Below are 25,826 nucleotides of genomic sequence, written 5' to 3'. Positions count from 1 at the left end.
ATGCAACAAGATAACAAGATGGAGCAATGGGGTTACATTCCTTACAGACTGACATTTTAAAACTGCGTGTCCCTGTGTGTGCTCATTCAAAGAAAAAAATTTCCCTTGGTTATTTTGCTCTTAATTAATCCACATCATGTTTCTGTCAAAAAGGGTCATCTGTAAAATGCCTCAGATTTGTCACACCTTTAATGGCCTCTGCTTAGAATTCTGAAAAACTCATGTTTGTCTTCAAAGTCACCAGTAATGCAGCCTCCCACTGAAAGAATATTTGAGAATGTTGAAGTTTCTTTTGACAAAGTGAGAGATTTATCCTTCTCGATTTTCATCAGGTATACTAGTCAAAGAGCCTGGGGTTTAGAAGTTCTCTTCAGATTTTTCACATTCTCTTTTTAACTAATATGTCTAAGTTCATCTCATGCTTTTAATTCATTTTTGGAACTTAGTCAATTATTCTCATAAAATGGGAACAGAAAGATTAAAAAACCCAATAGAAAAGGGAGACTTAAGGTAGATAATAAAGGAACCTCTATTCCCAATTAACATTAGCATTAGAAGTTAGAAGAACACACTCAGAAAACACTTGTAGACTTCAAAATTCATTCTCTTGATGAATTTTTCCTTGACCATTGATATTTTCCATTTTACTCCAAAACACGAATATCTTTATAACTACTGAACTAAGGGACTACACTAGGCTTTCTTAATTGTGTTCATGCAAGACTGAGGCTTTCCATTGCTATCCAGAAAACATTTTTAGTGGAAAACTTTGAGGAATGTTAAAATGCTAAGAATATATAAAGTGAAGGTGAGGAAGAATGACAGCTGGCGGTTCACTAAGCAGTTGGGAGAAAGGAACCATTCCTCTACCTTTACTTTTATTACTGAAGAAAGCAATCTCCTCTGCACGAGACCCTTTGCAGTATGAGCAAACATAAAAAGATGTTTGGTCCTCCCCTGGATGTAGCTCATGAGATTGTGCAGACCAGCACAAGCAGTCGAGATCGAATATTTTTACTGCTCACTGGAACACAGCTCACAAACTCATGTAGGTAACCTCCTCTGTCAATGTTATCAGACAATCCAATTCCAAAACTCCTCTACTTACAATTACTGAACATGATACCTAGCAATAGTTGATCTAGAGATGACCTGTGGTTCAAAGGAGCTTTGTTCTCAAGGCTCTGTTCGGGAGGCTCTCACATAGTTTGTGAGGTACATGACCTAGGAAGTGGTATAAATTAAAGAAAGGACACAAAGCAGGTAAAGAGAGAGCACACAAAAGCATAAAAAGGAGACAGAAGGCAGAGATCACAGTAAAGGGTTAAGGATGAATAAATCCATTTGGGCATAGCTTCATAAACTATAGTGAAGGAACTGAAGATTTTAATACTTGAGAAGACCCAAAGAAACTTTTGCCAGGAAAAAAAAAAAAAAAAAAAAAAAAAAAAGTTGTGATTATCAGATAATTACAGGATCACTGAAAAATCTTAGTTGAAAGGGGCTTCTGGAGGTCACTGGTCCAGTCTCCTCTCAAAGAAGGGCCACCTTCAAAGCTGTAAGGGAGCATAATACATCTGAGAGGAAGGGAGCAGAACAACAGGAAGAGCACAGGGCAGAGGGTACCTGAGAGAACTGTTCTATAGGTCCAGCATGTTTGGAATAGCTACTGGGGAAGGAAAAGCAAATGCTTTAGTCCAATGTGTGGCAAAAAAATGGTACATGTTTCAGTACAGTGTATCAGACCTCTGCCCCACCTTGAATGTGCCCTCTTGTATGCCTGTCACTACCACCCAATGCATTCTTGCTCTCTAGTCTGTTAAATTTGCATTAATTTCACAGAGAATTTATGGAGATTCAGAGAATTTACCTTCATGTGTTCTGCAGCTGCTTTGCAGTACAAAGAATTCATAAATACTTTTCCAGTTCAAAAGAGTTCTTAGTGCATTACTAACTGGAAGCAGTTACCTTAGGATCATTGACATTTACAGGCAAATCTCCATATGGACAGCCTACCTACTACAAAATGCTAACAGAGAAGGTATTAACACCACTTGCCAAAACAGTCTTGAAGTTTGTCAAATTGCGTAAACTACATGGATTCACATGCAAGACAATAGCATGGTTTATAATGGGGGGAGAGAATGAGAATGAATTAAGAAGGGCTTTATAAATTGGGGTTTTTTAGGCTCAGTTTTCTTGTTTTATTATAAAATAAATATAAGTTCCAATCTTTTTCGGGTGTACAACTGACTTGCAGTCTCCAAACCACTCAAATACCTGGTCCTTTTAGTAGTACGTTTTTGTTAATTAGGCAAATTTCTTGCAGCGGTTTGGCAGATTTCCAGTTTTAAGATAACCAGTGCTGACATGCAGTTCAGGCCTGTGCATTATAAAACAGCCAGATACGTTCTGTGTCCCATCAGCACTGTGCCTCAAAAGTAGGTTTTTCAGAGTGAATGCTCACTGTTTTAAGGGGCAACTGAAGCAGAAATATTGCTCCAATTCAGCTACATTAGGGACTTGCTTTCTTATGCTTGAGATTTTTCCCAGAATAAATTGTTCTTTTGCAAGTATACTAAATATCTGTAAAGTGAATCAATTTCACTATCAACCCCTCCACCAGCAAGTTCTCTGCAAACTTACAGAAGTCCCTATCAACAGGCAGCCTAAGGTCTTGAATCTACTCTTCCATTAATTTCTGTGAGCAAACTTTTAAAACCCCTATTTAAGAAGAAAGCTTTTTAATAGCAACTGTTGTCTGAGAATTCCTTTTTGTATTAACAAAATTCCCATGGGCTTTATGAAAAAAAATTGACATAAATTCTAAGTGACATTCAGAATAACATTCCTGACATCAACACTTTTGTGGTTTTGGTTTTTTGCTTTTTGTTTGTTTGTTGGGTTGGGTTTTTTGTTTGTATGTTTGTTTGGTTGGTTTTTAAGTTAGAATGGAATAGTTAAACTATTATGAAAACTGAGTTAATAATTTAACCCAGAGACAGCTTGAATTACTTTTAGAGAGAAGGATTTTAGAAAAAAAAAAAAAAAGAGTCATTTTACATGGTTTTGTGACCTAGAACAAAATGTTCACCTAGTGTAGGATTACAACGAATGTCTGTGCTTTTGCATCATCAATATTAAACATTGATCTTAATTAATACAATAACAACTTTTTTTTTTCTTATTTTGACATCTTTTTGAGACCTAATAAGGCAAGGCAATACTTAGGAAGTTAAGTCATCTATCTATTCCAGTATTTTTAAAAAGAGAAGCAGAAGCACTCATCACGCTTCTCTAATAATGACTAGTTTTGACACATTAGAAGACTAAACATAGGTCTAGGAAGAATAAAATATACTACATAAACAGAACTAAAATGAGGAAACAATTTCTAGTATGTAAATGAGAGCAGTAATATTCAGAAAATACTAAGTTTAATTCAGAATGGTGTATATGCAATAAACTGGCAAGGAGAAGATTATGCAGACTCTAGTAATAACTGTAATGTTCTATTCTGCTTTATTAAGGTAGTGGGTACTTTTAAATATTGTTACCTGAAGTTGGCTAGAAATTGTTTCATTTTTTCTTACAGTAAAAATCTGACTTCTCACTGATGAACACAGACCTGAAGGTACTGATCACTTCTCTTGAATCATGCTAGCAGCAGTAGCAGCAGTAGCAACAGGAGCAATAGTAAGAATAATAGCACTGCAGCAGACTTAAAACAGATCTAGCACTCTCAAGCTGGCAACTCCCTCTGCCTTAATGCAAGCAAAATTCTGCAGCGCATAGACAACACTGGTGCTCAACTCCTGAGTAGATCAAGGCACCACAAAATATACTAATTCTGTGGCCAGAAATATCTGTTTTGAGATTCTGGTACTGACTGACAAAGCCCAGAACAGGGAAATGTTACATGATCCCAAAGACTGTCTCTTCTTTGGGGACCCACCTTGATTGCCAGGAGGAGCTATACCCTACACCATCTTCAGATGACAACGTAGGATTATCTTCATCATACCCTTCCTCTAAGATATAGAAGATAAGAAAATCCATCATGCCTAGAAGCCAATGACTAAATAAAAATAAACAGGAAAATAAACATTGAACCTGGAATTAGAAGCATCACTTCTTGAGCAGGATGGAGAACTAGCTGTGTTTTGACAACTGGGATTTTTTGAGACAGTTTTAGCGATAAAGCAATAGTTTTTCCTTATTGCATTGGTACGTACATTTACAAGAACAGCAGATTCTGCTAAAAATCATATTATTCTACCTTTATGGTCCATTAGAAGGCAATTTGCAAAAGCTGAAAATAAACTGCATTATTGGAAAGTTTGGACAGGGTACAAGTACTGTGTCTAGCTCTCACCATTAAAAAGATACCAGATATTCAGTTTGTCATTACTCCATGATCAAAACAGTCTTAAAACTCAGACCCTGTAGTTTTTAAGGTCTTTTCTAATCTGGCCCACTTTTAGAGAACTACTTTTGTGGAAGATTCTGTTTCTTGGAAGAATAAAGTAGCTGTTTCCAACACCAAAACTTTCTGAAACTGAGCTAGCAGACAGAGTGCAAGTGAGGTCAAAGATGAAGAACGAGTGTGATTTTTTTCTTGGTGGGGACTGGGTTTAAGGTAACACTTTTATGTCTGTTTCTGTAATGTACCTACAGAGATAATCATAAATGTAGAAAGCAATACATATGACAGAATTTCCCTGTACTGATGTTAAAAAAAAAAGAGGGGATTTCATTTTTCAAGTGTACTCTGAATTGTTTAAAAAACAAACAAACTAGTTTTGAGAAAAAATTATAGACAGAAAATCAGTAAAAGGAAATTTTATATTAATTGTAAGAAAAAAATCACTTCAAGGAAAAACTAAGACACAAAGATAGAAACAAACTCAATGGTATTAAACAATCATCCTGGTGTCCACCAGATACAGAGGGTTACGAGACTGTAACACTATAACAGCATTTTGTTGATTTAGATTACTTTCTTTTAGATCTTGAAAAGGGTTCCTTTTTCTGAAAATTATTTGACACAAGGCATTAAAGTTACTCTTGATTATGGGAAAAAAAAATTAAATGAGAAAATAAAATTGTTGTTCTTTTCTAATTTTTTCAATGCTGTACACCACCAGGTAGTACTACTCCATAGACTTATTTCCTTCAGGCAATGTGTATGTTGGTTTTGTACATTTTAAAATCAACAGAAATAAATTATGCATTTTTGTCTTTTGATTATTATAACTTTTTTAAAATAAATCACTGTGCCTCTTAATGGCATGAACAGGTTTATTGTTTACTTTACAACTCCACTCTTATCTTCAGTTCTCATTCTCCATGACAGTCATGTAGTGCTATCGAAAGTAACATATATTTTAATCTCCAACCAAAATCTTAGGAATGTCTTTTCTCCTGCAATGGAACCATAAAACATGAACAAGAACTGACAAAGTCTTCTCATAATTAGCTCTTCACTAATGGCAGTATGAGGTGGCAATATCCCTGTGCATCTAAATTAAAGATATAACTGCACCTCACTATAATTATATACTTAATCTGTTGGGGTTTTTTAAAAAATGTAATAATAGAGCTTTCATTATTTATTCAAAATATCAGGAGATTTTATATGTCACTGCTGAAAATTATTATTTCTCTGTGCATCTTGTTTTTCTCTGAGTTATATAACTATATCTCTCTGTTACTGTTTCTGTTCCTAACAAAACTTACTGATGAAAAAAATGCTTATCATATAATTAGAACATGGAATTTTTAAAGTTTTTACCCTAATTCTTGAAAACTACATCAAACTATTATTCTTATAATCTGTCCTGCCTTTTCACATATTTAAATTCTGAATAGGGCTTATTTGCCCTCTGTGAAAATACCTCTGAAAGTTAATTCTTTGTCTATTTTTTGTAATGACTGTATTTTCCTGGGATATTTTCAAGACCACGTTACTGGGTATTGCATATTTTGTCAATGAAGGGTTGCTTTAATTCAACACTTTCGTATCTTCTCCCCTGCTGAAGCTAGTATGAGGAATATGCATGGCAAAGCAAATAAAGAAGACATATAAACAATGACAAATATCTTTGGGTTTTATTCCAATATCTGATTGAGTCTGACAGCCTTAGAGATTTTTGGGTTTTTTTTCTGTAAAATCAATTGCATAATGATGTCTCTTAAGTGTTTTGATTTCTAATACATGGTGGTATCAAGGCTCTGTACATGTGGTATCCTTCCATACGGTCATTTTTTAGTGTCTCTTGCTATAATTTCTTTAAGTTTAGGAGGCCTGACAGAATCTGGCATGAACCCTATTATTTCAGTTTTCCTGTTCTCCACAGCCTCTCCATGGCTTTACAGATTAGGAATGCTTTAGGGACCCTTCAAAGACAAGTTTGTGCATTCATTGTATTCAAGTTGGTCCTTTAGGTAAATAGTGGGAAATTATCTGTTTTTTTCATTCTCAGCCATCGCAGAACATTTTGAACACGCACAGGAACATCACAACTTCACCCAAACAGAACAATGTGCTAGTAAACCCACAAATCTATTTTACACACTGGTATACTTACCACTTGCATAAGAGTAGTATGTCAAAAATTCCCACTAGAAACTATCTTCTAAATGTCTGAATATGAACTTTTAGATCTGCCCTGAAATATAAGCACTTCCCTTGCTTTCAAAAAATCATGTTTCTTAATATAACCACAGATGTTCTTATTATCCACCTAAATGTCCAGTACTTTATGAATCCCAGTAATCTCTTGATGTTAACATCATCTGAACACCGTATCTAGAAATGGTTTGCTGTGTCTACTGAGCAGATATTGAACACAGTCGGTTCAGATGGTAGAAGAAATACCTAAAAGGAGTTTCCTGACACAGTCCTCCTTGCTATATTTCTAACTAGAAATTTCTAGTTAAAGCTATAATCCTCACTTTGATTCTCAAACCAAGCCATTCTCCGATTCCTTCAATTGCCAGTGTTTATCCCACCCCGCAGCTTTCATTCCTTCTTATTGAGCCCAAAGACTTCAAGGATACTATTTTTCCTATTTGCAGCACTGCTTTGAAAACTTTGAAGTACATGTTTATTTTTCTAACTGAAATTGGCTTTCGAACAGGCAGAAGCCCATCCATTTTTTAGTGCCACCTTTCTCTTACAGGGGCTGTGATTTGAGATTTTGCTATTATTGTTACTTTTGCCTCTGTTATCAGCACTACTACATGCTAGAGAGAAACCTTAATTGAATCACACACACTTACTTTTACAGTCACCTATTTTCTTTGAGAATACATCACAATTCGTGAGAAGTAGTTGTCCTTTTTCTTCCCCACATTCCACACATAGCTCCCAATATCACAAAAATCACAGAATCCTTGAGGTTGGCAGGCACCTCCATAGATGAGCAAGTCCAATTCCCCTGGTCAAACTGGGTCAGCTAGTGTACATTGCTCTGGGCCATGTCCAGTTGGGTTTTCAGTATCTCCAAGAACAGAGACTCTATAACCTCTCTAGGTGACCTGTCCCAATTTTTGACTAATCCCACGGTAATAACATTTTCTTATGCTTAAATGGAATCTGCTCTATTTCAATTAATGCACATTGCCTCCTGTCATCTCACTGGGTAATACTCAGATGAGTCTTCTCATCTTTACTAATCTTCTTTACTAACCCCTATCAGGTACTTAAACATATGATAAACTCCTTCTGGGCCTTCTCATCTCCAAACTGAACAGTCCCAACTCTTTCAGCCTCTCCTCATATGACAGATGCTCCAGTTCTTAATGATTTCATGCCCCTTCACTGGACTTAGTCCAGTTGCTCCATGCCCTTCTCGTACTGGGGTACCAAATCTGGACCCAGCATTCATGTGTGGTCTCACCAGTGCTGCTGAAGGATCACCTCCCTCACCCTGTTGGCAATACCCTTCCTCACACAGTGCAGGACACCGTGAGCCACCTTTGCCACAAGGGCACATAGCTGGTTCATGTCCAGCTTGCATCCACCAGGACCTCCATCCGAGTACTTTTTTTTTGAAAAAGCTGCTCTCCAGTCAGTTGGCGCTGCATGTGTCCTGGGGCATGGGACCATTCCTCTCCAGGTGCTGAACTTTGCATTTCCTATTACTGAACTTCAAAGGGTTCCTGTTCACCCATTTCTCCAGCCTGCTGAGATCCCTCTGGATGGCAGCATGACCCTCTGGTGTATCAGCCATTACTTTCACTTTGTGTCATTCGCAAACTGCGTAGTGATTGGCCTCCAGCTGCGCTTTGGTCTGCTGATCAAACCCTTTGAGCCTGCCATTTCAGACAGTTTTCAATCCTCTTCACTATCCATTTATCTAGCCCATACTTCCATGTGTCTTGTTCCTACATGAGTATCTCTCACTCTTCCTTCATTTTTAGCAGCCGGGGAGGTTATTTGGGAATCTGAATCACTTCCTATCATTGTGTGCTATCATTACAAAGTATTCTAATTGACAGATCCTACACCAGCCCTTAAAATAGCTCAGCCATAACTTCTTCCACTCCCAAAGGAAACAACCAGTTACCATGACTGTATTCCTTTCCTCTAAATCAGTCTTTGTTCTGTTATAGAACTTTGTGCACTGGCGCTGTACTTTCCCATTTCCATTACACTTGTCCAAAAACCTGGTCAAAAGCCTTTAATAGTGTTAAATTCTATCTCCTTCCTCTTCTAAAAACTCTCTCATAAACTTTTTGAAAGATGTCTAACAAGCTAATGAAGTGTGAATAATTCCATGTGAAACTGTATTTTACAATCTTATCACCATCAATTTGTAGTTCTTCCCCCTGCCCCAACCATGGTCTGTAGATCCTTCAGTATAACATATAATATTATTTTATCACTTTTCTTATTCCCTAATGCCACAAGGAGTTTTCAGGAAGTACTAGTACTGAAACAATCAAAGCAGTAGCTTCAGTGCTGTGCCCTGGACACCAAAATCCTATTCTTCCTCATTGTATACTACTGTTAAAGAAAAGTGCATGTTAAAAAAAAAAAAGGATTGCCTGACCTGTTCTCATGGCAATGAACTCTGGTGTGCTTTAGGAAGTAGCTGCATAATCAGAAAAAATCACTCATCATTACATCAACATTACTCTCACGGAGGGGACTGGTAGAACTTCCACTGATTGCAGAGGGGACATTTGATCAGTGCAGAGTATATATCACATACGGAGACTAAAAATGAAAGTAAATGTCTTATGAAAGGTTCAGAAACAATAAGGCTGAAGCATGAGGATATTGTACATTCGAGGGTAGAAACAGAATGTTCACTCAAATTTTTTTTGCACAAAGTAAACACAGCTACAAAGACCTGCCCAAAGGATGATCTCTAGGAACAACTGTGTCAGCGAAGCAGGCATGAAGTCAACAGAGGAAAACACTTCAAGAAACTAACTATAACCATAATAATATTTGAGCAGAGCACCTCTTTCTGTTGACACAGTACAGTCTTTCTGGGCTGTGCAGATTCTGCTATATTCCTGGCTTAAGCAAATGGTGCCAGAAGCTACAAATACCTTCTACCATGTCACATGAACCTGAACACTGCCACGCTCACAGCTAAATAATAATCTGGTTATAGCCTTCCACCTAGTTGTCAGCTTTAGTCTTAGTTGTGGAATTCCTTGTGCACGGACCTGAAAGTGAATGCCATCAAAGGCTGTAGATACGGGATAGGTAGCATCTAACATAAGAGTTCTGGCCTTGCTCTATACAGAACACATGCTCCATTTCCCATTGCAGAACCAATTACTGATTTTACAGTGATTTTAGAAGAGTACAGCAGTGTTGCAATTTTCAAATTACTATAGGCAAGAAAATGGCCAGAGAAGTAGACAAAAGGACAGGCTGCCCATGATTTAGGCTGCCTGTCAGTCTGCCTGCCATCCATCTCTTCTTCGCTGCTGCCTCTTCCTTTTATTCATAACCGACATTATAGATTTACTTATCTTTCCAACCCCAACTTTAAAAGTAAGAAAGGCAAAGTGAGGGAGAAAAAAAAAATATCTCTGTTTTCCTGTAAAAAACTGCACCTGGAATGGAGAATTCTAAGCAGGCTGTCTTAAAAATAAAAGGAATTTCATCCTCATTATTCATTCCATTCTCTTTTAGTTATAAACATAATCCTTCTCCCCTTTCCATTCTATTCTTTCAGCATGGTATGTACTACCACTCATTTGATTATGTGAAATAAACAATGTGTAGAAATCTACACTGAAGTTTAATGCTCTTGAAATTTATTTCTGCAAAATATTTCCAATTGGATGGCTTCCAAAAAAGACTAGTGACTACTCCTTTTTTCAGTATCTCCCAATGCGGCTTTTAAATCTTAATGCAAATTAACACTTACTAAGCACCTGCTTATGCTAAGGCTTCAATTATATTTTATTTCATCCTGCACTGAAATAACACGGCATATACAAAGACACTTAAGCACACTGAAGTGTCAGTGGTTACCTTTTTTAAAGCACTAACCATAAGACTCAAGATTTTACTATTTACAATAGAAAATTACTTAGTTCAAAATATCAAGTTAGTTGTGAAATCAGGCAAACTAATAAGAAACAATCTGTTGTCCTTATAAAATATATACATGATGTAAATTCTGTAACATGTGTTAGTGATGTAGCAGCAGAACAGATTCCATTTTAACCTGGAGATGAAACAGAGGTGAAACCCGGAGGTAAAAGCAGAGGGCACTCAATAATGTCAGTGGCACCTCGTACAGGTAAAACCTGTATTATGTCATCTGGCAATGACAGAATACACACACACACAAAAAAAGATAAAAAAGAAAACACAAAGGAATATATATAAAGATTCACAGTTTTGATCAAAATCACTGCCACTGAAAGAGTGTCGTGAAGAGTACTTAGCAGAACTAGTTCTATTGATCCAGGTTGGGGTTTTTTTTCATTTCCTTTGTTGAGTTTAACTTTGAAACTTTAAAAAGTGCCAAAAAAAAAGACCCTGTAATAAAAAGGTAACTGAAATGTTCTTTAAATTGTCCTTGCCTCATGCAAAAATATTTATCTGGGACTACTCAGTCAGACATTCTTGACTGCTCTTGACTTGGCTTATCCGAGGCAACGGAAATTCATCAGATTTTGAGGCATTTCAAATGCACAGGCAAGTATTTATTGTATCTTTATTTGGCAACTTGCCTATTAAAAGGCCAGAGGTATACCCCCATAAACAGCAGCTACTAGGCACCTGACAGATATAAATTAATATTAGCATATTTAACATGCAATTCGCTAAAACAGGTTAACAGCAGAATCAAGGAGGGATATATTTCTCACACAGTACTACATAGCGTTATCTTCTAAGATACGTGAAATACGAAATAAAATGGGACAAGCTGTTGATTTTAGGACACTGACGCTTGGAACTGTTCCTGGGTAACTGACAGCCTTTTATCACATACAGAAAAACATGGTAAATTTGCACAGGTGGAACCACACAGGCATGGGGGGGTGGGTTTGTTTATTTGTTTTGTGGAATTAGGGAATTTATGCACACAGAGAAAACTCCCCTTTATCCAAATTCACTAAAAATCCCATGGTGTTAAGAAGAACATCTGAGGACAGTGTTTCTTAAACACTGAAAAGTATTATTTTCTTTAAAAAAAAAATTAATACTATGTGCCAAATACATTATTTACCTATCTCAGAAGCAGCCACTGTGATGTTGCACCAAGGCGTCTCCTCTCTGTCAAAGATCTTGGCAGTCTTAATGGTCCCAGTACTGGCATCAATGGTGAAATACCTATCTTCTTCTGTGTTATGATCAATGAAATACCTATGAAGAAATACAACAATAAATATATACTCATTGTAGTATGTATAATCCAAAGCATCAGAAAGCTACATGAAAATATTACTTCCAAGTTTTTAAAATCATAGACATTTTTAAAAACACCCCAAAAAAGCTCTACATTATGGAGACACCTGAAGTAACATGATAGCTCATTTCTTTCATAATTTTACAAGGTTTTTTATACATAGTAAGTTTTCCACCATGAATCACAAAGATATGAATTGCTAACAGGTGATATTTTACACAGCAGTATACAATCCTGTCAAAGGTAAGTTACACGTATAAAATCATAAGCTGGAAAAGCAGAAAAAAACCCAGAACGATATTAAGACATTATTCTTCTGCTTGTTTGCTTGTCACTGCAAACCAGTGTGCTTAGTCCTAGTACCTGTCGTGAAGCATGTCTCTCTGACATGAAGTTGATGCCATGATGACACAAGCCGTTTCGAACAGAGCCATTAGAGACTAGTAGCTAAACCAGCTGATTCCCAGAGCTGCAGGTGACACCAGCCTACAGGCAGAACTAAGCAGCCCCACTTATCTCCCTTAGCTCCCGGGCACTTTGCCTAGCGGGGACAGTAAAAGCCTTGAAATGGGTAATGGAAGCAGAGGGATGGAATACAGGAGGAGAGATTTATATGACATTTATTTCTCAAAGCTGGAGACATTTACAACAAGTTTTAACAAATGAAGCAATTACAGACCCTATCAAGCCTTCTTCACTAACTTCAGACTTGATGAAACAAATAAGGAAAAAGATTCTAAGTCTTTTATATACCATATTTGCTTTTACCTGATAATTTGTCAGCCCTGCTTTCATTCCGTGAAGTTTTTAACATATGGATGCTCTATATAGGTCAAAATGATTTATTTGTCCCATCCAATTGCTCTTATTTTTACATCACCAAAAGTGTAACTGCCAACTAATAAAAAGAGCGGTACATATAAAAGCTGTCAGGCTCAAAAAAGTTAAAAATAACTTCAGTTTTACTTCTCTCACAATGTACTTAGAAAGACTGTTTGTGGAAAGTAAAAACAAACAAGCAAACAAACTTTTCATTGAATGACTTATTGAAGTAAGATATGACATGTGAAAAAGCAAAAGAAATAAAGCACCAGAGGAGAAGGCAGCAATTTAACTGAGGCATCTTAACTGGTCAAAAGTTAAGGACACTCAGTGGAAAAGCCAGCTAGGACTTCATGACTTAGGTTAGGAGGTTGTTGGTGGTTCCTTCTTGGAGAGAACCTGAATCCGCTTCCCCCCCTCTGCAAGAAGTATTGTAGATCTGCCTTACAATATGCTATTTTGGCTTGTGGCATGCAAGTATTTCTTTTCACGCTTCTAGTATTTTCAGCAATTAAAGAACTGTAGGTCACGCGCTGGAAATTAAAGCAGCCAAAACTAGGCTAGCTCATCTTTCCTTCTGGCTTGCTCTCTGTGTTTCCATTCAACATTGTGAAGAGTGAAGCTGTTCACATATGACTGTGGCAGCTGTTGGAGAGACAGCAGACCTCAGTTCCCACCCATTTTATGTTTCCCTAGAGTAAGGATTTAACTTGTTGTTCCCTATCTGAGCTACAGTGAGAACCTACGTTCAGGTCATTAACTACCAGCACCTGAGAATACTCCATTTTAAAATACACCAGAAGTGCTCAATAATGACACTTTGGATGTGCAAGATGGCAGCTGAAGTTGCTTCGAACAAGTAACAGATTACAACTGTCTCCATACTGAAAACAGACTGGCAAGATCTTGATTATGCAGGGGATGGGGCAACCATTTTTAAAATTTTAATTCAGGAAATATTTTTTCAGAGGACATTATTTAATCAGCATGTCCCAAATTGGACGAAAAAAGAAAAAAATCAAAACAATTATGTTGCCAGAAAAAAACAACAAAAAATTGCTGAATTTCTAAGTGTTGAATCGCAGTGGGCATGCAGGCACCCTTACAAAAGTTGGTATGCTTCTTAGTGCTCAGTAAACTAAGGAGATGAATTAAGAAAGCACTCTTGATCAACATTCATCAGTCACTGATAGTCACAAACTGAATGTTACAGCTGTCCAAGAAAAATTATGTTGCTTTAGAGGAATATTGGAATACTCCGAGGACCCATTACAAAACAAACAAACAAAAAAGGACCACACAACTATCTTGCTGGCATTATTTTATGTGCCAGTATTGGCCCAGGCTACCCACACATCTTTATTTGGGAATCAGGACCTGCATGTCAATGTCAAAGCTATTCATTTTTCCAGTCTCTGCAGGTCTCAGTCTTCCATGAAGCACAGATTTTCGGGTTCTCCAAGTGTATTTGTCATGGAAATGTTCTGAAAGATTGTGCCAATATTTGCAGAAAAGTTGTATCTGATGTGCACGACTAGCCTTACCTTTTATTAATTACAAAAACTTTGGAGACAGTGCTATCAACCTCTAAAAGTCCATAAAGTTGCCATGCTTGCCATGGAGTTATGTTGAGATTTGAACTTTTTACAGAAGATGCATGCATCAGGTGAAGAAATCTCCCCCATGCCTTAAACCTTATGCTTGACAGTGTAGGGAACCTGAGCTATGACAAAGAGTTGGAACATCTTGACTATACTGCCTATCTCTGCCTGCAATATGGCAGAAATAATGAAAGTTCGGTTGTGCTGGGCAAGATGGGGAGTGCACATATACACAAATGTGTTTTCCATGATGAACTGGAATGCTGACGGGAAGCATAGGAAGCATAATTGTCCCTCAGTTTTTCTAGGAGACCCATCACTGGTGGAGCTTACAATCAGTTATGCAATGATAAAATTTAATTCCTTCTCTCCTGAAACAGCCTTGTTTTTCTTGACTCTAGGGGTCTCCTGGTAACGATAAGAATTATTGCTAAAGAAAAAAAAAATGCTTCACTGACCGTTCTTATGGAATGTGTACTGCAAATCCAAAACAATTTATAATACAAGAGTCTTGCCCTTGCAAACATTTATTACTGCGGACATTGTCTACTTGTTATCAACATCAGGCACAATGACTGCTCTGAAAGTCAGTATTGAGCTGATCACAGAACCAAAAAAATAGGGCTATTTAGTACTTTAGATGGTAGCTTAAAAATAGACCTGATTTCAAACTGGGCTGAAATGAGAAAAAAACTTAAAGCAGTAAGAATACTCAGCTGCTTGTGTATGTGTGTGTGACTTACAGCTAATCATTACCTCCCCCTCTGAGTAAAGGACAGAATTAAAATGACAAATATTTGTCCCAAATATGAATTTTGTGTAGAATAACTGAAGTTTGATTCTGTTATGAACTGTGACTACCTAACACTTTGTTTTCATAGGCTGATAGTAAAAGATGGTCTTAGTGTTTTAAATATGAACACCTTTTTCTAAATCAGTTATTTAAATGTATTCTATAGAAGCTCAAAGTTCTCAGTTTAAAGAACTTAGTACTGGATGAATAATTTCAGTTGTATTTTCTGTGTCACTAATGGAAATAAAGTGATCCTAAGGTAACTTATTTTACTAACCCTTTTAATTCCAGTAACAGTAGAATAATGAAAAAAGTTTCTAATTTACCCACAGTAGCATTTCCCCTTTGTGTGCATACAGTCACAGACATTGAAACATTTGCAGCTTGACACATGTCTCTTGATTGTGAATAAGTGTGGCCCTTTCTTATGCATTCCCGTTACAATGTTCAGTTCTCCTCCATTACTCCAGATCCTTTCTTACAATTGCTTTGTGCATCATATCCAAAGCAGCCATTTGCACTGCTGTGCTTTCCAACCTCCATGAATGTCTCAGTAAAACAAATTGCAGAAGATACTCCCACACAATAGAAGAACAAGGAACCCTAGTCCAAAGGACTGATCACAAGAGCTCTAAAAATATTTTGTACAAGAACCTCCCTTGGTAGAGCCACCCATTTCTGTCACATGTAAGAGCCACTCAATTAGAACAAGTTTCACTGTATTTAAAAAGTCCTTAACATTTTAGGCCTTTATAAGTATTAGCCACTGATTTATCAACATGTTGAGAATAGAGACCAGGTACATGCATGAATATAGCATATTCCAGAGCCAATGATGGTTTCCTTAGGCATCTACATTTATTTCACCTAGTAAAAAACTTACTTTCAGCTAGATAACAGTGGCAACAAAGATAGTCATACCCTTCCCCTCCTACCCTTCCTTCCACCTCTATTGAGCTGTTTTTCAATGCTTTTTCTAGACCGCAAAAAGCTATAGTGCAAGTTTTGAATTTCAGAGTTAGTTCAAAAGTGAATTTTCACCTTAATTCAGTTGACTGTTTCTTCTCAGAATGCATTCATTTACAAATGAATTCATAATATTCATTGCAGACATTAGTTTACTTTTACTCATGACAATGCGGTGTGAATTAGCATACTTTTAATCATTGAATCAGCACATCTGAGTTGCATAGCGGATGTTAATAAAGAGACTTAATAACAAGACATGCCTAGATAAACAGCTCTCCATGAACTGTTTGTGTCCAAACCAGCAACAGAAACCAATCTTAAAGAAACTTCATTAAAAAGGATCATGAATATAGAAAACCTATTAGTTACACTACCTGAAGAGAATACGAAGGAAATTAAATACCAAAACTCGATCCTGAAAGCAGTGGGAAGTGCAACATGTACCACCTTTTTTATTAGGCAGAGTCACTCAACAGAAGGGCATCTCCAATTACCACCCATGTCATTATTCCAGCTTCTGACCTGTGGTGGTTTGACCTTGGCTGGACACCAGGTGCCCACCAAGCTGCTCTATCACTCCTTTCCTCAGAAAAATGGCAGGGGGGGAAAATAAGATGGAAAAACTTGTGGGTCAGGATAAAAGCAATTTAATAAACAAAAGCAAAGGTTGCACGTGGAAGCAAAGGAAAACAAAAAATGTTACTCTCTATTCCCCATCAGCAGGCAATGTCCGGCCACTTCCCAGGAAGCAGGGCTTCAGTACACATAGCAGTTGCCCCAGAAGACAAACATCGTAAGTAACAAATATCCCTCCTTCCTCCTCCTTTCTCTTAGCTTTTGTTGCTGAGCAGACATCATATGATATGGAATATCCCTTTGGTCAGTTTGGAGCAGTTGTCCTGGCTTGTCCCCTCCCAAGATCTTGCCCACCCCCAGCCAACTGGTGAGGTGAGGAATGTCAGACAGACAGCCCCGATGCTCTGGGAGCACTGCTCAGCAGCAGCCAAAGCGCTAGCCACTATCAAGACCATTCTAGCTACCAAGACAAAGCACAGCACTCTGAGGGCTGCTATGGGGTAATTAACTCAGTCTCAGCCAGCCGCAACACAGGACCAAAGCGAGCCCCTGGCTCCTGTGACATCATCCCTTGCTTCCAGTCTTTAGTGAAGCAGTGGTTCAGTGGTGACAGATATTCCCACCATTTTTATTGAAAACTAAAAGCATTTGCAGGAATTAGGAAACAGAAAAATATATATATGCGAGATGGGTCTTAGGCAGAAGGGCACTCCTGGCATATAAACCAGTTTGCAGTATTAAAGTAGTCAGGCTCTATTAATACAGAGGCTGCTTAAAAAGGGAGAAGATTTAAAAGCTTAAAATGGAGTTTAGGGACATTAATGATTTCCAAAACTTTTAGGAGGGCTTCTGAAGCTAAAACGCATATGCATTTTCAGAATGCCTCTCCCTAAATTATTCAGTCTTAAGATATTATTAACATCAGTTTGTCACTTGAGAGACACGTGGCATAGTCTGTTACTATTCCAGTATGTCTTTCTCCACTATTGTGTTTTAAGAGGGAGACGTGAGTTTGAGTTTTTAAATAGTTTTAAGTTTTTAACTTGTGGTTTTGTTTGTTTTTAATCAAGTCTTTAGCTTATCCTTTCATTAGGCTATTTCTTTTTATTACCCTATTTACCAACTATAAACAAAAACTCTTTTAGAAATTTCCACCCTGCCACAAACCTGTCATTGCTAATAAACTTAAGATGATATAAACTTAATGAACTTAAGGCAATGAACAAAAGAAGCCTGAGCAGCAGGTCAAGGGAAGTGATTCCCCCCCTCTATTTTGTTCTTGTGAGGCCCCACCTGGAGCACTGTGTTCAGCCCTGGGGCCCCCAACATAAGAAGGCCATGGACCTGTTGGATCAAGTCCAGAGTAAGGCCACAAAGATGATCAGAGGGCTGGAGCACCTCTCCTATGAAGACAGGCTGAGAGAGTTGGGGGTTTTCAGCCTGGAGAAGAGAAGGCTCTGGGGAGACCTCATAGTGGCCTTCTAGCACCACAAGGGAGCCTACAAGAAAGGTGGGCACAGACTTTTTAGTAGGGCCTGTAGTGACAAGACAAGGGGTAATAGTTTTAAATTAAAAGAGATTTAGATTAGATATTAGGAAGAAATTCTTTACTGTGAGGGTGGTGAGGCACCAGAACAGGCTGCCCAGAGAAGCTGTGGTTGCCCCATCCCTGGAAGCATTCAGGTCAGGCTGGACGGGGCTTTGAGCAACCTGGTGTGGTGGAAGGTGTCCCTGCCCATGGCAGCGGGGGTGGAACTACATGATCTTTAAGGTCTCTTCCAATTCAAACCATTCTGTGATTCTATGAACTTCCAAAGCCACATTTCAGCCAGATGTGGATTCACAGGTCACAGTACTTCTTTGGGCTTTTCTACTGAGACATAGGTAAATAGCCAGCTCTCTAATAACATGTGAAACCGATTACAAAGCAGCACTTAAAGAAGGTCATGGGAAGAGGATAGATTCTCCGTCAAACCAATTGCACACACCACCTAAAGACTTACCAATTAGAAATCAAATGCCATTATAGGGAAATCTGTTAATAATAAACAATAATTAAAATAATAATAATATTAATATTAATAAATAAATAGTTAAAATTTAAGCAAATGAACTTTCTCAGAAACAAGTGCTCAGACTGAAACTATAGAGACAATTTTTTCTTAAAATAAAAACAAACAAACAAAAGAAACTTAGAAAAAGAAGCGTAAGCAACAGCTGCACAGGGTGAGGGAGAGTGGTATACCAGGACGAACAGTGAGAGAACTGACCAGCTGCAGCTCTGGTTTGGCCAGCTGGAGTGCAACAAGACATGGCCCATGGTGGGACATAGTTCTGGTGCGTGCCTTTTATCTTCTCTCTGCCTCCTGGCAGCAGCACTCCTCATGAGCTGGGGAACAAGCAGAATCCCCTTGATGCTGAATGAAGCAGTGGGGTGACATTTCGTTGTCATGACTGTCTTGCACTACACTATCTCCCTTCCAGGATCAATCCGTTTCTCCGTAGTTCAAACAAACTTCTCCTGGAGAGTTAAGCAATTGTGATGTGTGAGTCAGAAGCTGGCTGCCAGTACAGCAGGTAACCAATTTTCTCCCTGCAGCATGTCTGGTAGATTAAGGAGACATTAGATGTTCCAGAGCTCCTCAGCAGAAGGCTACGACTGAGAGCTACAGCCTTTAACTGTGCTTTCCAGTTGTGAAAATGTAATACATTTAAAGACAGCTTAGAGAATGTAATCTCTCTGTTTACCATTCCTTCGGGTTTTTTTCAGACAGGCATAGCATAACTTGAGAAAAATACCGTTCCTCTTGGAGCATTTGCAGTAACTCAGTTTGATACGCTGTTCCCACTGGGTTAGCTGGGGTGCTGGCTGCCATCTGAGATCCATCAGCTGACCAGCAGTACCTTGTTGTCTCCCATATGGGACTCCTGGTTCACCTCATACCAAAATCTCAGCTCAGCAAAGTGGTAGCCTCTCCTCTCCTTGTCCTAGAAATGTGAGGTGGCGGATGCCGAGAGGCATGGGGAAATTGCAAGCACTGAGCTGCTGCCTCCCAGCAAAGCCTGGGAGAGGTAGCCACTACTGGTTTGCATTGCATGCAGAGGTTGGCTTCCTGATCCTGTTCTCATTCCCATCCCTTATGCATTGCTAGCACACTGCTCACCTTGGACACTGGAAAATGGGCATGCTGTTTGTTTGAAGGAAATGAGCCATTTATGTACACCCATCTTTTCTAGCTGACAATTTCTGTCTGCATGTTTTAACTACTGATCATCTTTTCTAGCTGATTCTGCCAGTAAATGTAGGTTAAGAACAGCCCACATCCTTAGAGACGTAATTCAGAAGTGAAAGCAAGATAAAGGTTTGTCTTCTTTTCCTGACTGCAACTGCCCAAATGCATTTCACGTAGATGTGTTGATGGCTGAACTGTTATACTGAAGTTACCTTTTATTTGGAGAGATTAACTTCAGATTCCAATGCTGCTAAGAAATAAAGGTGCAGTAAGTGTTACAAGAGAATAATTTTTTGTTCCTAAAAGTTTTACTAGCTAAAGAATAGTATTCTACTTACATATTCTTTTTTTTCCCCCTCCTTCTACTAAAGACTAAACCAAATAAAACCAAAATTGATAGATGTAGGCCTATTTACTGGAGTTGAATGTCCCTATCAGAAGACCACATTACAGAGATGTTCAGATATGAAGACTGACTCTAAAAACACAAAAGATTTTTAAATACTGAAGGCATTCTGAAACCTGTGGAAATTATAGAAACATAAAGATGATGTCCTGGCATGAAAAATCAGGCTCTCAGAGTCACCACACAAAGATGATCTGTCAGCGTTTTATCTCACAGCTGTAAGTGAGGGATGGAGGTGGTTCTGGTTTCTGTGAGATTTTGACCACCATCCCGAGCTGGATGCTTCCTAGTCAGAACAGCTGTCAGAACAGCTTACCAGTTCCTGCAGAGAGAGGGATGGACATTTTTGTATGTGGGAGGTCTGGGCCACATTGCTTGACAAGAATCAAAAATAATTTGAGGCCTCAAGGAGAAAAATCTGCAACAGGTCTCTCACCTCAACACTACCAAGAAAGGTTTTAAAATGGTTCCTCCCTGTGAAGACAGAGCATCAGAGAAGAAATTGGAGAAAAACTCCCCTCTGTCTTTAGCCATTCAAACTAGAGCATTCTTTTTCTGTTCTGATTTAATGACAATCTTAGAGAAGAAGGATACTGGAGGAATACAGAAAGCAAATGAATGAAGGAGGTGAGATGGAGGAGGAAGACAGAGCCCCTGTCTGCTAACTAACTGTGAGCCACTCCCATACCCTGGGAAGATATTAGCCTGTCTCTGTAGGTGTTGATCACAGGATTATGACACTATCATGCTCCCAGGGTCTGAGCAGAGTGGAGGACAGATATCTGCCTTTGCCTCCACAAGCACAGGACTGGCAGGATCTGGGAGGGGGTGTTCCTCCATTGGGGATGTGAGGGAGGGACAGTCACTCTGTATGATGGCACCCATCTCAGTAGGCTGCTGTAAGTACACCTAACAGCATCCTGTGCACAGGACAGGAGAAAAAAAATTGACCTTATTTCACTTATATGACATTCAAAGAGCAAGTAAGACAAATGAACACAACTAAGTGAAAAGGCTTTTAGGTTTTTCAGCAAGGAAAATAAATTATCCTCTCTCCCTACTGACGGGGGGGGGGGGGGGGGGGAGTGGTGTAGTAACTGATACTGATCTCAGAGAACAGGAAGAAAAGAAAATATTTAAAAATACAATTTGCATTATACCCCCCCACCCCCCACCGCTCTCTCCTGCACCTCCCTTCAGTTAATACACTGATACTGTGTGACCAAAATTTGAGTGACTGAGTTTGAATCAAAAGTTAGGTCTTATTCTACCTCTAGTAAATACAAACTTCACATCAGAAAAACAGACTATAACCAGAATCCTCCATGACATGTTATGTCTTTAAGGTTCTCAGAAATAATAATAGGAATACATGAAACTTCATGGGTATGTTCTTTCATCTACATATGAACATGCCTCTTAAAATACCATTTACTGAAAATTAACATGACTTTCTAATGGCTGATGCCAGAAAATCTATACCTGTCTTTTACTACCAATGCAGCAAAAGTTAAAATAAGTTCCTTTGCCTGATGCAGGAGTCAAAGAACAATTTCTTACACCACATTAACTGTTATAATCCTATGTACTTGTCATTCATGAATTGTTCAGTATTCTAGCTGAAAGAAAGGAAGAGAAGGATGTCAATTTAAATCAAACCAGGGTAAGGCAACTCTGAATTCATTATAGCTTCTAGATACAAGGTATGGTGTTGGAAAGCATACTTTTGTACTCATTAGTGCATACATGTATCATAACCATTATGATACATTGCCCATTATAAGGCAATACCATAAAACCATTAGAAAAGTGAGAAGCCAGAAACAGCATTGAGATTGTACTTGTATTCTTCACTAACAGCACAAAATTAAAAGTCTGATATTCACACACACACAAGCACTTTTTCTGACTCTTGGTTATTTTTGTGGCTATTCCGTTTTTATTGTTTTGTTGTTGGTTGGCTGGTTCTGCCTTTCCAGAAGTAAAACTATTATTTTCTATAAAAGATAACTGTGTGCACCTTTATGTTTCGTATTTATTTCTTCTGTGTGTCACTGCTTTTTGAGCAGTGGTGTCTAGAGCACAATGAAGAAAGAAGTTAATTTTCTAATGACATCAGGAAGGCACTAAGACTACTTCAGTTTCCTATAGCTCATCAATTTCCTAGTGAATAAAATCCATTACAGTAAAGTAGATTACAGACTGGTTAGGGTCCAACATAAAAACAATTTGAATTCCAATGTATTAATATAACAAAACCTAATCAACCTTCCAAGGATCCCACAAAACATAAGTTTATTTTTAACCATGCCATGATACACGTCATTCTGAAAAGGGAAGGTGTTTATATTTCATATCGTTTGACACTACGATCACACGCAGAGTTCTGATCAGTATCCATGCCCTGTTTGCCAGAAGTCTTCTGTTAAACAGCTGGGAAGAAACCATTCCTGCCAAGAAATGCAAACAACCTAAGTCAAACATAATAAATGGGAGTAAGAAATAAGCAAAGGGGACAGAGGCCCTATCATTAGTGCTCAGAACAGTTATTTGCCTCCTGTACCACTGCATGACAAAGATTGCACAGCAGCAGCAAAAGGAGTAAGTTGACGTTACAGTACTTCTGTAACAGCATGACTGACTTGTCTAAAACTACTCTTACCAGGCTATAGTATTAACAAATACTTTCAGTTCCTCACAGGACAGGATCAAACTGGGATCAAGTTAATATAAGCGAACTTGCCCATGTCATGCAACTGTTTTCACTATTATAGTGAATTTATTATAGTTATAATTCAGAGCTTCAGAAAGCATCATGGTCTTAAAACTGTTCGCTCTTTTCTGAATCACGAACTCAGAGGAGGCTTGGTGAACAGCAGCAACATTATTTTTTCTGAAAACCACTTCACTGAAAACATACCAGATGCAGCCAGAAAGCTGCAAGGATCATCGCAAGTACGTGTTGTGGCTAGAAGGAGTCACCACCCAAGAAGCACCTACAGGAAGATGGCAGTTTCAACAGGCACTAACTGCTGCCCTGAGGCAGTACTAGCAGCCTAGGGCTGCACCCAATGCACACATACAACTTCCAAATTAAAGCCTCTTTTCACCCCCTAATCTCCACAGAAGTCTTCTCTGTGTGGGTTCAGGAAGCAAAAAAGGTTTATAAGTAAGTATGGAGAGATTTAAATTTAATAATATTCTAAGGTAAAATTATAATTTGAGCACGTAATAGTCACGCTTTCTTTCGTATTCTACGGGACTTAAGCCTGACCTTTTCAAGCAACAAAAGATTATGGTATGCAAGCAGACTACTTGACACAATGCAATGAAAGAGGATTAGTTTCTCAAAAATATTCCAACAAGGCAGTAATCCCTGCAAATGAGTTACAATTTGGGATGTTTTCTGTTGATTTAGAACACAGTTTTTCAAGTGTCTTTAAATTACTTCAAAAACCTTTAAAATAATAAATGCTGAAGTTTTAATGTCTTTGAGTTTTAAGCTTTCTACGATTATTTTTGCTTTTATTTCAATAGAATAATAATAGTTTATTTCAAAACATAGCATTTTTTAAATTTTTCCACGAAAATGCATTTCTATTTACTTGGAAAAAAAAAATCCACTTAAAAAGAAAAACCATTTAAACCAGTCCAAATCACCAACCAGATAATGTTTGAATGAAAGAAGTCTGTAATAGTTCCATTTGTTATCACAGAGGTTCTTTTGCTGGGGTTGGAAGAGTAAAATAGTAGTACAAGCACCGGCACAAAATCAGTGCCCTCTGAAGACTGCTCAGATCAGGAACAAGCTGAAATTTCACTGTGATGAAATTGCAGTGAGGAAATAAGGACAAAAAAAGCCTTCACTTCCCTCTCTACTGATAACAATAGAGGTTGTTATTTATTTTTGGGTTTAGCTCAACTTTTTTTTTAAAAAAAATATTTTCCCTCATCATTTTTAATTACTGTAACTATTCCTCTATTATTCTGGTTATAAGAATTATTGTTGCCACCAAAGTAAACTGTTACTTAATTGGGCAGTGTAGAAAGCACAGTACTGTATCTCTTTTAGCAATGAGGCAGCAAAGAGGTGATATGGTTGCAACTGTGTATGCCTAATGCTTTATCAATCTCATACACAGCAAAAAGCATCCTCATAAAGTGGAAAGGATGCACAGGTGGATTAGGAAAAAACTTAAGCAAATCACTGCTCTGTAGCTTGTCCTGTAGACTTGTAGCATTTGGAGATGTGTCTGAGCCATTTGGCTGAGGAACCATTACTCCCCTGCTCCACACAGATCAGCCGTGCAAGTCCTACCTGCAGTTATCTTGTCTGTGTGATCTGTGCTTTCTGAGAAAGTTACACTGACTCTTGCTGGTTTTATTGTTACGGTCACTATTTTTATTTTCAATGAACTAGGAATTCTGTGGAAACGAAGGATAGGCATGATCTCATTACCCTCAGACTATCTTTCAGACTCACCAGGGTTTCAGATGAACAGTGGAGGCATTTCTTGCAGACCAGCAAAGAAGGACATAAGTGCAGTGTTTCTGAGAAAAACCGCCTCCCCCGAGCCGTGAGCAGAGCGCAGAGCAGGACTCTGCCTTTGGCAGAGCAGCAGCTCAGCCCGGGTTGTTTCCCAGGTTGTGGGCAGTTTCCAACCCATAATTTCCGACCCATAGTTTCCCCAGCCACAGGCAAATCTTAACACAAAGCCCTTCTTCACTGTCTCAGTGTTTGTGTGCTAAGTGAGGTGAGGGGAAAGGGGGTTAAAGCTGCCTGTTCCCAGGGCAGCCCTTCTCCTCCTGCAGGAGGAAGCTCCAGGAGAACCTGAGGGCACACCAGCCCGGCTTGGTGCCTCTTCACGGTTCCATGCACCAAGGTGTTAGTCCAGGCCTTAGAGGATCAGCGTCTTCATAAAAAAGCCCGCACGCTCACAAACGACATTCACTGCCAGTTCCACCGAGGTGATAAAGCCTGGCTAGAGAGCGGACCCGCTCCCAATATAACAATACACCAAGGATAGCTCAGCTGCTACTGCCCTTGCCGAGCCCCTCCAACATGTAACTGAAGGCTGGCTCCTTTCAGAGCTTCACAATTTAGTAAGTTCTGCTCCCACTTTATTTTTTTCCACATTGAAAGAGAGCAAGATAGAAGGAACAATGTCAAAAGAAGCTTCAAGGGGTGGGCGGGGGGCGGGGGACGACAGGATAGACAAAGGTAAGGACAATTTTTCTCTTCAACTATTTGAATAAAGTACATATTTAACATTCTGCCCTCAATCGCTGGTTACAAATTCGTGTTTGGGGGAAAAAAAAAAAAAAAAAGGGCAATACAAAAAGTAAAATATTTGGAAATATTTTTCTTTCTAATCCCTCTTTCTCCAAATTACTGCCTGTTTCTATTTCTGCCTTCCAAGTCTTCTACAAACTGCTGCTGCTTCCTTTTTATGATGGTTGTCTTACCCTCTTCTGGACACAACTCTTAGGACCACAGCCAGTTGAATGGAGAAATTAGTAAAATCTGTACTT

At 38.5% G+C, this 25,826-nt stretch overlaps 1 protein-coding gene across 7 annotated transcripts in view; it reads right to left on the bottom strand.

Moving 5' to 3' along the window:
- Window positions 1-25,826, bottom strand: part of CDH18 (cadherin 18) — a 337,108-nt gene that overhangs the window by 32,044 nt on the left and 279,238 nt on the right. For all 7 annotated transcript variants that reach the window (XM_056333161.1, XM_056333167.1, XM_056333164.1 and 4 more), the window contains one exon: window positions 11,715-11,851. In XM_056333161.1, the coding sequence (XP_056189136.1) occupies window positions 11,715-11,851 (137 nt within the window). The remainder of the gene's footprint in view (window positions 1-11,714; window positions 11,852-25,826) is intronic.

Source organism: Falco biarmicus, chromosome 3 (assembly GCF_023638135.1).
Source record: "Falco biarmicus isolate bFalBia1 chromosome 3, bFalBia1.pri, whole genome shotgun sequence".
Classification (NCBI taxonomy): Eukaryota; Metazoa; Chordata; class Aves; order Falconiformes; family Falconidae; genus Falco; species Falco biarmicus.
This window is presented reverse-complemented; position numbering and strand designations above follow the sequence as displayed.